This window comes from Phaenicophaeus curvirostris, chromosome 3 (genome assembly GCF_032191515.1).
Source record: "Phaenicophaeus curvirostris isolate KB17595 chromosome 3, BPBGC_Pcur_1.0, whole genome shotgun sequence".
Lineage (NCBI taxonomy): Eukaryota > Metazoa > Chordata > Aves > Cuculiformes > Cuculidae > Phaenicophaeus > Phaenicophaeus curvirostris.
The window spans coordinates 71,978,958-71,994,510 of record NC_091394.1 but is presented as its reverse complement, the minus strand read 5'-3'; the positions used below and the strand labels follow the sequence as shown (position 1 = coordinate 71,994,510).

Below are 15,553 nucleotides of genomic sequence, written 5' to 3'. Positions count from 1 at the left end.
ATCTTACTGTCTTCTTGATGGTAAGCTGTTCAGCAGCTCTTCAGCTCATATAAAATAGTAACTTTGGCTGAATTTTGTTCACTTTTGCTCCAAGTAACCCCTTACACTACAAGTGTGAAAAAAATCAATTGTCGTGTTTTTGAACTCATGCTTTTGATTTAAGCATCATTCTAATTTTTATATATTTGGAATGTTAACAAATTTGAAGTTTTTTAAATACTGGAAAACACTGAAATATTGAAAGCTGCTGTAAAAATCAAGCATGTGTCTGAAAAGCCTGGTGTTCCTGCAATGGAAATCTTTGTTATTTGTGATTTAGACTTTTTCAGCTTGATTTTGTGTGGAGTATTAAGTATTCTTAGGCAGGATTCCTCTTACGTGAGGCAATGAAACTCCACAAATTATACATCTGATGACAAGATATTTCTTTATTTTGGTATCATAGAATCATAGAATAACCAGGTTGGAAGAGACCCACCGGATCATCGAGTCCAACCATTCCTATCAAACACTAAACCATGCCCCTTAGCACCTCATCCACCCGTGCCTTAAACATCTCCAGGGAAGGTGACTCAACCACCTCCCTGGGCAGCCTGTTCCAGTGCCCAATGACCCTTTCTGTGAAGAATTTTTTCCTAATGTCCAGCCTAAACCTCCCCTGGCGGAGCTTGAGGCCATTCCCTCTTGTCCTGTCCCCTGTCACTTGGGAGAAGAGGGCATCACCCTCCTCTCTACAACCTCCTTTCAGGTAGTTGTAGAGAGCAATGAGGTCTCCCCTCAGCCTCCTCCAGGCTAAACAACTCCAGCTCTCTCAGCCACTCCTCATAAGGCCTGTTCTCCAGCCCCTTCACCAGCTTTGTTGCTCTTCTCTAGACTTGCTCCAGAGCCTCAACATCCTTCTTGTGGTGAGGGGCCCAGAACTGAACACAGGATTCGAGGTGCAGTCTCACCAGTGCCAAGTACAGAGGGAGAATAACCTCCCTGGGCCTGCTGGTCACACCGTTTCTGATACAAGCCAAGATACTATTGGCCTTCTTGGCCACGTGGGCACACTGCTGGCTCATGTTCAGTCGGCTGTCAACCAACACGCCCAGGTCCCTCTCCTCCAGGCAACTTTCTAGACAGACTTCTCCTAGTCTGTAGCACTGCACAGGGTTGTTGTGCCCCAAGTGCAGGACCCGGCATTTGGCCTTGTTAAACCTCATGCCATTGGACTCTGCCCAGCGGTCCAGCCTGTTCAGATCCCTTTGCAGAGCCTCCCTACCCTCCAGCAGATCAACACTTCCACCCAGCTTAGTGTCGTCCGCAAACTTGCTAAGATTGCACTCAATGCCTTCATCCAGATCATTGATGAAGACATTTAACAGGGCTGGACCCAGCACTGAGCCCTGGGGAACCCCACTTGTCACTGGCCTCCAGCTGGATTTCACACCATTTACCACCACTCTCTGGGCCCGGCCATCCAACCAGTTTTCCACCCAGGAGAGTGTGCGCCTGTCCAGGCCAGAGGCTGACAGTTTCTCAAGCAGAATGTTGTGAGAAACTGTGTCAAAGGCTTTGCTGAAGTCCAGGAAGGCCACATCCACAGCCTTTCCCTCATCCAGCAGCCGAGTCACTTTGTCATAGAAGGTGATCAGGTTAGTTTGGCAAGACCTGCCTTTTGTGAACCTGTGTTGACTGGGCCTGAACGCCCGGTTCTCTTGCATGTGCTTCACGATAGCCCTCAAGATCACCTGTTCCATGACTTTTCCTGGAACTGAGGTCAGACTGACAGGCCTGTAGTTTTCTGGGTCCTCCCTGCGACCCTTCTTGTAGATGGGCACAACATCAGCCAGCCTCCAGTCCAGTGGGACTTCCCGAGTCTTCCAGGACTGTTGGAAGATGATGGAAAGGGGTTTGGCCAGCACATCTGCCATCTCCTTCAATACCCTTGGATGAATCCCGTCCAGCCCCATAGACTTGTGGGTGTCTAGTCGGGCTAGCAAGGCTCTGACCACCTCCTCTTGGATCATGGGAGCCTCATTTTGCTCCTCTAGCTCCTGGGTTTGTACACAGACGGAACAACTTTCTTTACAATTAAAGACTGAGGCAAAGAAGGCATTAAGTACCTCAGCCTTTTCCTCATCCCCTGTCACTGTTGTTCCTTCTGCGTCCAATAGGGACTGTATGGTCTGCCTAGTCCTCCTTTTATTATTTATATATTTATAGAAGGATTTTTTGTTATCTTTCACAGACTTTGCCAATCTGATTTCTAGTTGAGCCTTAACCCTTCTGATTTTTTCTCTACACAATCTCACTTCCCTCCTGTAGTCCACCCAAGAGGCCTGTCCCCTCTTCCAGAGCCCATAAACGTTTCTCTTCTTCTTGATATCACTCAAGATCTCTCTGTTCAACCCAGCTGTTTTTTTCCCTTGTCGACTTTTTTTCCGGAACATGGGGATGGCTTTCTTCTGAGCTGCGAGGATTAGTAGCATGGTAGGATGGTAGTTATTGTTGCATGTAGACACAAAATTGATAATACCGTAACTTCAAAAAGTTTATGTTTCTGTTAGTTAAGTGCAGTGGTTATGATTTTCCTTTAATGTGGCTTTAACTATGTGGTTATGTTTATTGCAGCTGGATGAAGAAGCCTCGATGTGGTGTGCCTGACCAAACAAGAGGTAACTCCAAATTTAACATTCGTCGGAAACGCTATGCGTTAACAGGACAGAAATGGCAACACAAACATATCACTTACAGGTACCAAAGTTATTAATATAGAGCTATAAATCTCACTGGTAGTGCTGACACTTATTTTAATGTAAATATGTATTTATGAAATATTTTTCAATATTTTGAGAAATTTATTATTAATGTGTGATGTAGAAATGCTGATTTGGATACCTCATTGATACGTATATATGTGCTACATAAGAAGTAAAGTATTTTCTTGAATTAAAATTGCTTGCATTTAGTAACTGGTAAATTCTCTGAAGAGTTCAGCATTGGTCTGTTACCCAGTACGTTCTTAAAATTACCTTTCAATTTTCTTGGCAACTTCTCAGGGGACATTGCTTTGAAACTAGGAGCGCTCTAATGAAACTCAGGTCTCTAACTTAAGTGTATAGAATAGGTTGAAAGTAGTCAGTCTCTGCATAATGTAGATGCCTACCAGTCTGTTCTAAGTGCAAATTAATTTGATTACAATTTGGTGAGTCACCGACTCAACCATTTCCTGCCTGCATGGTGGTGGGCACAGGAGTATATGCAGGGCTGTACATTGGTATAACTCTTGAGTCTGGCATGTAGTTTACACAGTGTAGTGTGTACTGTCAAAACCGGTCTTTGCAGGGAAAGTTAGGTGCAAAGTGTGTACTTCCTAGAGGTCTGTCAACCAAAGAAATTGTCATGTATATAATGTAAAATCCATAATTTGTCAGCCAGTCAAGGATTCCAATACAGCCAGTTCGAAAATTTACACAACTTCATTTGGATTCCTGTGATATCTAGCAAGGTTAAGTTATAAGTAGAGAGAAATATGTTTTCAGATTCTTTAACTGGTGCTGTTATTCATGAACCCATATCAGTACTGAATTTTGGTTCATAAGCTCCAGTTGTCATATAGAAAGTTCTTCATACCATAGTGAAGAGATAATTTTATTAGTAACCTCTTGTCAATACTATGGTTTATGTCAGAATTGGAGAATTCTGTTTTAAGACATTATACACTGGTGTAACTTCAAGCAATAGAGAAGCAACTGCCTTGAGATTAGTGTGTTGCATCGGCTAGAGTCCTTTATTGTTAATGTAAATGTAACCTACAGCACTTTACATTTTTTTGCATTTTAAAATTTAAGTGTAGTATGTATGCATATGTATGGCAAGGCATGCATGGTCATTTACAAATATGTGTAGCTTTCTATCACTCTGATTTGTAGAGAGTCAGATTCTCTCTTTTGCTACAGGATCAGTCTAAACCCTACCACTTATATATCTTCTGTACCGTCACCTAAGGCATTACTTGTAATAACAAATGAGGGCATCTGGTATTAGATTAGGTGGCAACTATCTACTAATCTTTCATACTTTGAAGAATTCATAGCAATTCTTTAACTCCTGCTTTCCCTCTTGTAAAATATTCTTTCACTCAGTTTGACAAGAACTCTAGTCAACCAGAGCTTTGAAGTGAACAGGCCTATTATACTTTTCATAATGAAAAAGTATATTCACTTGTCACACTGAATAACACACCAAAAGACTTAAAGTAGGAAGCCTACATTTTATTAGAAGAAAAAATACCGTATTAATCTCCGAGTTAAAAAATAACTTAAAGTAGATAAGGACAACAAAAAAAGAAAGTTATTTACATGCTTGTTTTCATCTACTTTGTTCTTCCCAGCAATTCCCTGCTTACAGACTTAATACTTGTTAACTAAATGACGTTTTAAGTTGCTTTGTTCCCTGAACTTTCGATTTTATCTCTAGCATCACTTGTCTGCTCCATTTTTCTTAGTGTCACTTCTCAGTCACTTCATGAACTGCAGATTTACAGTTGCTTTCTGTGTCTTCCTGGCCAGTCAAATCTTGTAGTCTGACGAGTATTTGCTAAGCAAGCTTAGTAATTCCTTCAAAGAAAGAGTGCTTTCTCTGTCATTGCAGTGTCTGCTGCCTCCTCCACTTACAAAGCTGCTTTATCACTCCTCTCCTCAGCTGGACAGGGGAGAGAAGATGTAATGGAAATGCTTGTGGATCAAGATAAGAGCAGGGATAGATCACTCAGCAATTACTGTCACAAGCAGAACAGACTTGACTTAGGGAAATTAGTTTAATTTTATTACCAGTTAAAATCAGAGTAGGACAATGAGAAATAAAACCTAAACCTTAAAACAACTTCCTCCCACCCCTCTCTTCTTCCTAGACTCAACTTTACTCCCTAATTCTCTGCCTCCTTCCCCCCAGCCCTGCCCAGTGCCGCAGAGGGATAAGGAACAGGGCTTACACTCAGTTCATCACATGTTGTCTCTGTCACTCCTTCCTCCTCAGGGGAGGATTTCTAAGAGCCTTTCCATGCTCCAGCCTGGGGTCACTCCCACAGGAGACAGTCCTCTAGGAATTGCCCCAACACAAGTGTTTTCCATGGGCTACTGTTCATCATGAAATGTTCCATGGGGTGCAGCCTTTCAGGAACATGCTGGTCTAGCTTAGATCCTGCATTGGGTCACATGTCCAGCCAGCTAATCTAATCCATGTGGGTCCCTCTTTCCATGGGTCCACAGGTCCTACCAAAATCCTGCTCCACAGTGTCACAGCATCCTTTGGGCACATCCACTGGCTCCAGCATGGGGTCCTCCATGGGCTGCAGACTGGATATCTGTTCCTCCTCCATGGGCTTCAGGGTGACAGGCTGCATCACCAGGGTCTTCAACATGGGCTGCAGGGGAATCTCTCCTCTGGGGCCTGGAGCATCTCCTCTCTTTTCTTCACTGACCTTGGTGTCAGCAGAATTGTTTCTCACATATTCTCACACTGCACAGAGTCCCTCGACCCCTTCTTCCCCGGCCCCTGCTGCTTCCTAGCTATGTTATCCCAGAGGCACTACAACTACTGCTGATGGACTCCGCCTTGGCCAGTAGTAGGTCTGTCTTGGAGCCAGCTGGCATTGGCTCTATGGACACAGGGGAAGCTTATAGCAGCTTCTCACGGAAGCCACTCCTGTAACTCCCCCACTACCAAAACGTTGCCACACAAATCCAATAGATCCACCTTTGCTGGGAAAGAAAACTAAAATCCCGCACAAACCACACTCAAACCCAAGCCCCTCTCCCACAACAGAACAGAAACACAGAATAAACAATTAAAAATATGCCATCCATCACAGCTATCTTATCATAGAACTGCACTCACTGGCTTTGTGAACACACCCAACAGATGACCAGAATATGGATCTTAACAGCAGTTAATGGGTTTTCCTAAAATTAGTGATTTTTTTTTGCCAAGGATTTTGACTGGAACAAAGGAAGGCAAGCTTTTCAAATTTGCTTCTTTGTTGCTTATTTCAAGAAAATATTAATATAATGCTATAAATGTATAAGCACTTGTTGGACTCTATGAAATTCACAGATGTGAAGTTATTGTATGCATCACCGCCAAAGAGGTACAGTTCTAGTGTTGAGGGGAGCCCTTGGAAAGAGACCAAAAGCTAGATTTACCAGTCACTGTCTGGCTGTTTGTCTTAGGGTATATCCTCAGATGCCCTATTTAAATGAAATAATTATCTCTTCAGGCAAAACACCAAGACATATTAATGGAAAAATAGAATTGAAATCACATATAAATCCATTTTAAACTGCGTCTGCTTATATTTTTACTCTAGAGTTTTCTGTCTGTCGCTAATTTTTTCCCCAAGAATTGCTCCTGGCACCTGTTAAATTTAAATTAATTAATTTTATTCAGGAAATATTTCCTCTTATATTGTCCCTGTAATCATGGGTAAAATGATCAAAACGGATACAGACACAACATAATATTATTTCTATATTTTCATATTTTCAATTCATAATTTTTCAGGCTGAAGCAGTTTTCCAAAATTTCAAGACAGAGCTTCAAAGAACTGACTTACTACTATAATTTACATTCATTATGTCCTTTTTGGCCACATCTTACATTTTGGACTTAGGTGATAACTATTCTTAGGAAAATATGTGCGTGCAGACAGTACCAAAATGCTGCAAAATCTCAAGTATTGGGAACATCAGCACAGAGTTGGCATTGTACTGCATTAATTATATTTTCTCTCCCTCAGGGAATGCAGCTTTCCACTGATATTAATTAATGAATAAGATGGTTCTTAGAATTTCTGTTTCTTCTGAAGTTACACAGCAATATTACTGTATCTTTTGTGCCTCATATAGTTCATAATAGTATAACTTGTTAATAATGTGATTACTTATGTTATATACAAACATTACTTTTACAAAGAGAGAAACATAAAGTGGTGATTTGAACCTTTTTATCAGCCAAAAGAGTATAGAAACACAGGAGAAAATATAGACAAATAAAATTATAGCCACGTTACAGAAAAAAATACAAAGATCTTAATCACAGAACCATAGAGTGATTGAATTGTTTAGTTTGGAAAAGACCTTTAAGATCATCAATTCCAACCATAAACCTAACACTGCCAAGTTCCACACTAAACTGTGTCTCAAAGCACCACATCTAAACGTCTTGTAAATATTTCTAGGCATGATGATTCAGCTACTCCCTGGGCAGCCTGTTCCAATGCTTTCAGTGAAGAATTTTTTCCTGGTATCCAAACTAAACCTCCCTGGCACAACTTGACACCACTTCCTCTTATCCTATTCACTTATTACTTGACAGAAGAGACTAACATCGACCTTACTACAACTTCCTTTCAGGTAGTTGTAAAGAGCAATAAGTCTTCCCTGAGCCTCCGTTTCTCCAGGCTAAAGAACCCCAGTTCCCTCAGCTGCTCCTTGTAAGACCTGTTCTCCAGACCCTTCACCAGATTCATTGCCCTCGTTTGCATATACTCCAGCACCTCAAAGTCCTTCTTGTAGTGAGAGACCCCAAACTGAGCATAGTTATTTGAGATGTGGTCTTGCCAGCACCAAGTGTAAGGGGATAATTACTTCTCTAGTTCTACTGGCCACACCATTTTTTATACAAGCCAAGACGCTATTGGCCTTCTTGGCCACCCGGACCACCTCTAACTTGTGTTCAGCTGGCTGTCACCAACACTCGCAGGTCCTTTTCCACCAGGAAGATTTCCAACCATTTATCCCCAACCCTGTAGCGTTGCATGGGGTTATTGTGGCCCAAGTGAAGGGACTGACACTTAGCCTTACTCAACCCTATACAATTGACGTCAACCCACTGACCCCTCTGTAGTGTCTTCATGTGTGTTATCCTGTGTGTGCTGCATGATGGCTCTCAGGATGAGTTGTGTAGGGATGGGGTCAGGAAGGCCGAGGCGCAGCTTGAGCTAAACTTGGAAAGGGAAGCAAAGAATAACAAGAAAAAGCTTCTACATCAATCAGAAAAGGAAGGTTAAAGAAAGCGTAGTCCCACAGATGAACAAAAATGGTAACCTTAGCCACTCTCCTTGATATTTGAAAAGTCATGGCAGTCAAGGGAAGTCCCTGGTGACTGGAAGAAGGTCAACATTGTGCCCATTTTTAAAAAGGATAGAAAAGACGACCCTGAGAATGACCAGCCTGTCAGGCTCCCACCTGTGCCCAGGAAGATCATGGAACACAAAAGCACATGAAGGATGGGGAGGTTATTAGAGGAAGCCAACATGGCTTCACAAGTTCTGCCTGAAGGACTACAAAGAAGAATATGGAACTGTTGGAGCGGGTCCAGAGGAGGGCCACAAAGTTGATCAGAGGGCAGGAGCACCTCCCATTCAAAGACAGTTTGAGAGAGTTCGGGTTGTTCAGTGTGGAGAAGAGAAGGCTTCAGTGAGACTTCACAACAGCCTTGCAGTACATGAAGGGGGCGTATAAGAAAGCTGGGGATGGACTTTTAACATGAGCATGTAGTGATAGGATGAGGGGAAATGGCTTGAAATTGGAAGGGGGAAGATTTAGATTAGACATTAGGAAGAGTTTCTTCTCAATGAGGGTGGTGAAGCACTGGAACAAGTCGCTCAGGGAAGCTGTGGATGCACCCTCCCTGGAAGTATTCAAGGCAAGGCTGGATAGGACCTTGTGCAGCATGGTGTAGTGGGAAACATCCCTGCCCGTGCCAGGGGGTTTGGAACTAGGTGATTTTTAAGGTCCCTTCCAACCTGAACCATTCTGTAATTCTATGATCTGCTCCATAACCTTCCCTGGCACAAAGGTCAGGCTGACCAGGCCCATATTCCCCAAATCTACTTTCCAGCCCTTGTTGATGTGTGTTCAGTAACCTCCAATCAACTGGTACCTTCCCAGTTAGCCAGGACTGCTGATAAATAATGGAAAGTGGCATAATGAGCACTTCTGCCAGTTCCTTCAGTACCCTTGGATGGATCTCATCTGGCCCTATAGACTTGTGTGCGTCTAAGTCATGTAGCCTGTCACTAATCATTTCCCCTTTGATTATAAGGGTTTCGTTCTGCTGCCCATCCCTGTCTTCCAGCTTAGGGTGTCTAGGTATCCAGAGAATAACTGATCTTAGTATTAAAGACTGAGGCAAAGAAGACACTAAGTACCTCAGCCTTTTCCTCATCCTTTGTCATTAAATTTTCTTCTGCAACTAATAAAGGATGGAGATTCTCCTTACCCCTCCTTTTGTTACTATCATATTAATAGAAACATTTTTTATTGTCCTTTACCACAGTAGCCAGATTAAGTTGTAGTTGGGCTTTAGCCCTTGTAATTTTCTGCCTACAAAACCTCATGACATCCTTGTACTCCTGTGTTGCCTGCTGCTTTTTCCAAAGGTCATGAACTTTTCATTTTTTCCCGAGTTCCAGCCAGAGTAATCAGCTTAGCCAAGCCAATCTTCTTTACCACTGGCTTGTCTTTCAGCACACGGGGACAGCCTGCTCCTGTGCTTTTAGGACTTCCTCCTTGAATAATGTGCAGCCTTCCTGGACTCCTTTGACCTTCAGGACTTCTCCCAAAGGGACTTTTTTGACCAGTTTCCTAAACAAGCCCTCCGGAAGTCCAAGGTGGTAGTTCTGCTGACTCTTCTCCTATCTTTTCCAAGAATCAAAACCTCTATTGTTTAGTGATTGCTGAGTCCAAGATGCCTTCCAACCATCACATCAGCCACAAGTCCAGGTGGGCACCTACCATAGTTGGCTTACTCACCAAACGTGTTAAGAAATTCGCTCTCGAATGCTCCAGGAACTGTTTCCTCTCTGCTGTATTTTCAGCAGATTTCTGATAGGTTGAGTGCCTCAGGAGGATGAAAGCTAGCAATCTTGAAATGATGATCCAGTCCTGGTTCTTCTTTAGTGTATTATATTGTATCTTTTTGCACCACAATCCTTGAACATTATGAAGAGGCAGAGAAGAAATCTAAGAAACCTATTAAGGGATTTTCTTTTTGTTTTTTTAAGGTATTGTTTACAGACACACTTATGAGTCTCTCTCAAAAAACAATCTCCTCATTTTTTGTTATGGAAGTAAATCATCCGGTACTTTAAACAAGGAGCAACAATATGAATCAATAGAGCAATAAGCTTTGTAAAAATGGAACATAAATATTTATATGTCCTTTTTAGACAGAGAATTGTTGGATATAAAGTCCTTCTTGTCAGAATTTTAGGCATGCTATTCATAATTTTAAGTCCAACAGTCAATCATAGGTCAATCGCTCAGACTATTCAGTTTGCAGAACACTTTTGCAAATAAAATTGGAGAATGTTCTCTAAAAAGCCAAGGTTTGCCTTGAATTACAATTATTTTTTAGAACTCATAAGAATATAAAATAAAATAGAATAATAATTTAAAAGCTATTGAGATTTATTTTGCTGTCTTGAGGAAGAAAGAGACCAATTTGTTGGTTCACCAATATATAAAAATTTAATTGGTGGAGGAAATTTAACTGTAGATGTTCAGTAGCTTCCTCCCAAACCAACTAGAATTAATTTAATCTTTTTCTTTACTTTAGCTGACGTTAGGTCAAGCCCTACATTAATGCCTTTTTCCTTTCTCAACAATTTTGATGCATGCTGGATTTCAGGTCTCCAAAAGCTAATAGAAGATGAACGTTTTGGACATGTCTAACTTCATGGTGTTCAGTTAAATGAATGAATGCTAGCTGAGAGCTTCAATATGCAATGAAAAGTCCTGTCTGGCTCGTTAGCAATAGACAGTGTTATTTCCATGGTCTGAATGATCTGTATTGTGTAGAATTTGGAAAAAGAATTTCTTCTTGGGCTTTTAAAAGCCACGATGAAAAGTAAGAAAATTAAGGAAAAACTTGGAAAAACATGTTGATTCAAAGTAGCAACAAGATTTTTTATTAAAAAGTATTTTAAGTGTACCACTACAGAGGAATAATTAGAAAATATTTCCTAAACCAAGGAAGTCCACACCTTATTAATCGTATTTGTGCTGATATTCACACTGCATTATTTTTTAAATGTATGGCTACACTATTTCAGCATCAAGATATGAGCATACTGTCTTCATTAAAAATGAAAAGCGTAAATAAGAGAAAATAATGATTTTTTTTATCAGAATTGCCAGGAAAACCCTAACTTTACCAAATTCATGAATAACTGAAATGTCTGAATGGTAGTCTTCAATACACTAGCAATATTCTGTGCTTTAATTCAGTTGTACGTGCCTAATATATTTTGAAACATGCCAGAAGCATTTACAGAATTGGTCTGCACTTTGATATTTTTTTTTTCCTAATACATATGAGGCCTATAAGTCCGTAAGTCAGTGGAAAAACTACACGCTCTGTAATCCTACCATACCATTTTAAGACAGTAACAAATGTTGAAGTTCTTAGCCCATCTGTGTAGGACACAAAGTAGTATAGAAAATACATGCAGCTTTATATAAAGAAAAAATACCTCCAGATGGGGAAATTTTCTGAATTGCATTTTGAAAAAAATTTCATGGTTCTTTGAAAACAAATATTTTCAAAATTATCTACCCATGAATTCTTAGTGTTCTTTCTTACATGTTTTGCTGGCACTCTGACGAAGTACAGCTACAAGTCTAGAAAGACAGTAACTTGTATTGAACAGATTACTTGTTTCCTACAATAAAGTTCTCATAAAGTTTTAGACTGTCTACCATAGGACTTAAATCCTTAAGGACTAATGGGGCAGGGATGCTCTGATCACTGACAGTAAACATCAGCCTTTTGTAGTAAGTACAGATGCAGAATTAGATGCTAATTAAAGCTCTATTAAACATTCTTTCATTGTTACTACTACATCTTTCAGCAGCTTTCAATCAGAAATACCATAAAAAATGCAATTTTATCAAACCTGGTGCTACACACGAAAGTTTGCATTATCTACCTATCTGATATCTGCAGGTGTCATTATAGAAAATATTTAGGAGTCTGAATAAAATGGAATACTTTGGTTCCTGAGTGTTGATTTAAGCATATTTACCCCTCTGTTGGGTGCTTTCTCGAAGTCCAACTTAATTAAGGTAATGCTTGTCCTTTTCTTAAGAAACTATGTTAGCAATGTAATATACCTTAGCATTTCTAACCTCTGAATGGAAGAGGTAGGACATGTAAAATATACCCAATTAAAAGAGATTAAATTACACTGTGGTGATTCTAAAATGTATGCAATGGAATAAGCCTAGATAACTATAGTTTTGAAAGAGGATTCGTATGTAACAATGACTAAAGCCAATTAGTCATGTTTTCTCCACAGCATTAACAGAAAAATGTTCTTATATATATATTTTTTTTTAATGTCAGTCTTTTTCATATAAAATCTGAATAGTATAGGATATCAGTTCTCATTTCTGAGTTGCATTTTAATGTTTACCTAATTCAGAAATCCTGAAATGATTAAATATTTGATTATCGTTATATTATGAGTGTAAAATTTTATGTTGCATTTTATTCATTTAAAATTAATTAGTAGTAAATTATGACATGGGAATACTTAAAATATATTTGCTATAAAAGCACTTGTCTGTCGAGTATTTTGCTATCTTGGTTTTATGTCTTGGACATTTCATCTTTGTTAGTTTTCATCTCCTTTTAATTTATTAGAGGGAGAATATTACCCATGAAACTGGAGAGGCAAGAGAATTATAAATTCCTTCTGATGTGGCTGCAGTAGGTTGACTTCTAATGTGGTCACAGAACAAGGAAATAAGTTTTGGTTCTGATTAGGTTTTAATGAGATGGATCAGGAGCTATATGAACCAAGATCAGATTTTATGTGAGAAACATTCTTAGGTTATAGCTACAAAGAATTTAGCAAATTGAGACTGGAAAGAAGTTGAAGCTAAGAAAACCCACATCAGTGAGACATTAATGAAGCAACTTGATACAAATTATCTCTAGAGAAACAGTGATGTGAAATGAAATATAACTTTAACCAGAAGTGATCTATTAATTTTAGTAAAAGTAACAATGGGATTAAAAAAAAATAAAAGAAGAGCTTTGATTTGATTTAGGTTTGGTTTACAGCGATGGCAGTAAGTAGTTTCAACAAGTTATTCAAATTTAAGCTATGCTTCAACTAATTTTATCTTAGCTGTTACATAACAAATACAGATCTATAATTGTCCTGCTTCAAATAAATAACTGACTCTATCTTTTTACCTGCTCAGATGAATTTCCTGCTCTTTTATCTTCTGTGTCCTTTCTTTCTTTAGAATAAGATTTCCAATTTTTGACTTTGCTCCAAGGAAACCTTGGAATGGTTGAAGGAAATGTCATTGCAGAAATATTTTCCTCATTTATACTTAATGGATGTATTCATGTTCTTAAAAAAAAAAAAAAAGATGTAATCTTGCATCATTATAATTACCTCATAATTCCAAAAGCACTTATCAGTATCCAGTCTAATCAGCACAATAGAGTAGCAAGATATTGTAAATCTTGTACTCTGGGTTTAATCTCTGGGTTTAATAGACAAATGAGCATTGAACCAATTTAAAACCAGTATTTATTATATGCAGTGGAGAATAGAAATATGAAAGTCTATAGGCCATGAAGAAGTCTGTCACTGAGTTATTACAACTCTTGTAGAGGCCGTTACTGCTAAGGTAAGCAGTAATGATAAACTTTATGCAATTCAGGCTTTGTCTATCCTTTGCTGAACAGCCTCTTGGGTCTAGCTTGGGTCAGAAGGGTTGATTTTATATACCACATTGTAGCAATTTATGTGAAACGTATAACGAGCTATTCTAATGACAGCTCAGGAAGAAAAAAAAATAGTGAAATTTAATAGCAAATATATGCTACTTGTACTGTATTTAAATTTTGGATGACTGATTTTACACAGCCAAGTAAGGTATATCCTGACAGCCTTGCAAGGCTGTTGAAGCCAAAAATGTGTCACTGAAACATGAATAATTTTTTCTGAGGTTATTTTGGAGAAGGAGAGGAAGGGGAAGGAAAATACAAAGCTTTTCAAAAATCATTAGGCTCAGAATTTTAGAATAGATCTACAAAACAAGACTCTTCAAGCATCTGTATTAATAGTAAATCACTGTGAAAGGTGCAGTCTTATTCTTGTGCAAGACAGATTTAAAAGGTATAATTCTAAAGCAACTACCAGGTCGAAAATCATGTTTGCATCAAACAGCAATAATAACCACAAAATACTGTATTCAAGTGATACATGGCTGTGGTTGTCTAAGAAAAACAAGGAAGGAATAGTATGTTCTTGAGCTTCTTAAGGTTGCACTGCCAATCTGATTGTTGTCAACAATGGATCTTTTCTCTGTTGAACATCTTTTCTGGGAAATCATCACTAGATTTGGAGGTTAGGAAAGTATTACTTTGGAAATATTGTTTTCTTATTGTGATGGCCTTTGTCTTGCTGTGCCACTTTGCCAAAGGAGTGTTTCTGAGTTGACATTTTCTCTACTTGTTTTTATTTGAACTTCACTTCCCGGACATGTTGAGTGTAAGATACGTGTTACATTATCAGTGACAGATACCACTATGTCAGGTGACTGCTGGCTTTTAAGATGTAGAGACAAATGTCATAGGAAAAACGTTCATATAAGACTTTATTTATTATTGCAGTGATCTGTCTAAACTGAAGACTTTTAAGAGATAAGTCCTAGAATTCTGATACTTGATGGATTGTTTGTATGGATCTAACTTCTTTCTGTACTTCTCCTTTGGAGTTTATATGAACAACATCATGAAAGAAATGTAAAATACCTTGGATTTCATATGTCTGCATCAGTGAATTATTCTAAGCAGTGTTCCCAGCTAGACAACTTCAACGTTCATGTTACACAGAGTATTGGAATTTGCTCTTCTAGATTTGAGCATTGCTTGTGTTAAACACACTAAAATGGATAATAGTTTTCTGGAATTACTCTTATATTGGAGTAACTACTGATTTATTTTATTTCTTTTAGTAGCTGCATTTTTCAGTATAATCTCACCCTTTCCAGAAGGCTGTTTTGGAAGACAGAAATCTGTCTTGTTTTAATACGGAATGTTGCTTTGAAAAATCGTTCTTCTTGACAATCAATCTTGAGATGTAGGATGCTATTTCAAAAGTAATTCAGTAGCTGAATCCCCTGGAAAAGGTCTCCCGTCATAGATAATGACGCCTAGTTAACGTGTATGAAACTAGCACAATGGCTCAATTTTTCATTTGCAATCAATGATTAAATTTAATTCTGTGCACTGGAAATGCAAGAAAAAGTAAAGTGATAAGGTTTAAAACCTGAGCCAAACCCCTTTAGACCAAATAATTAATCAGTTTACTAAGAATGCAAAATTCCAATCTGTTTCTATCCATTTGCACATATCACCCATAACAGTGTAAGACATCCTTCTGCACTGTTTACATAACCCCAGTGTGACTTTTTGTATACCAAAAAATAAGTTTTGCTAGACATATTCTATTTTTTATGAAAACCTGTTGATTGATTTG

General features: G+C 39.0%; 1 protein-coding gene across 2 annotated transcripts in view; it reads left to right on the top strand.

Moving 5' to 3' along the window:
* MMP16 (matrix metallopeptidase 16) overlaps positions 1-15,553 on the top strand; it is a 191,217-nt gene that overhangs the window by 90,681 nt on the left and 84,983 nt on the right. For both annotated transcript variants that reach the window (XM_069854313.1, XM_069854314.1), the window contains one exon: positions 2,617-2,739. In XM_069854313.1, coding sequence (XP_069710414.1) covers positions 2,617-2,739 — 123 coding nt within the window. The remainder of the gene's footprint in view (positions 1-2,616; positions 2,740-15,553) is intronic.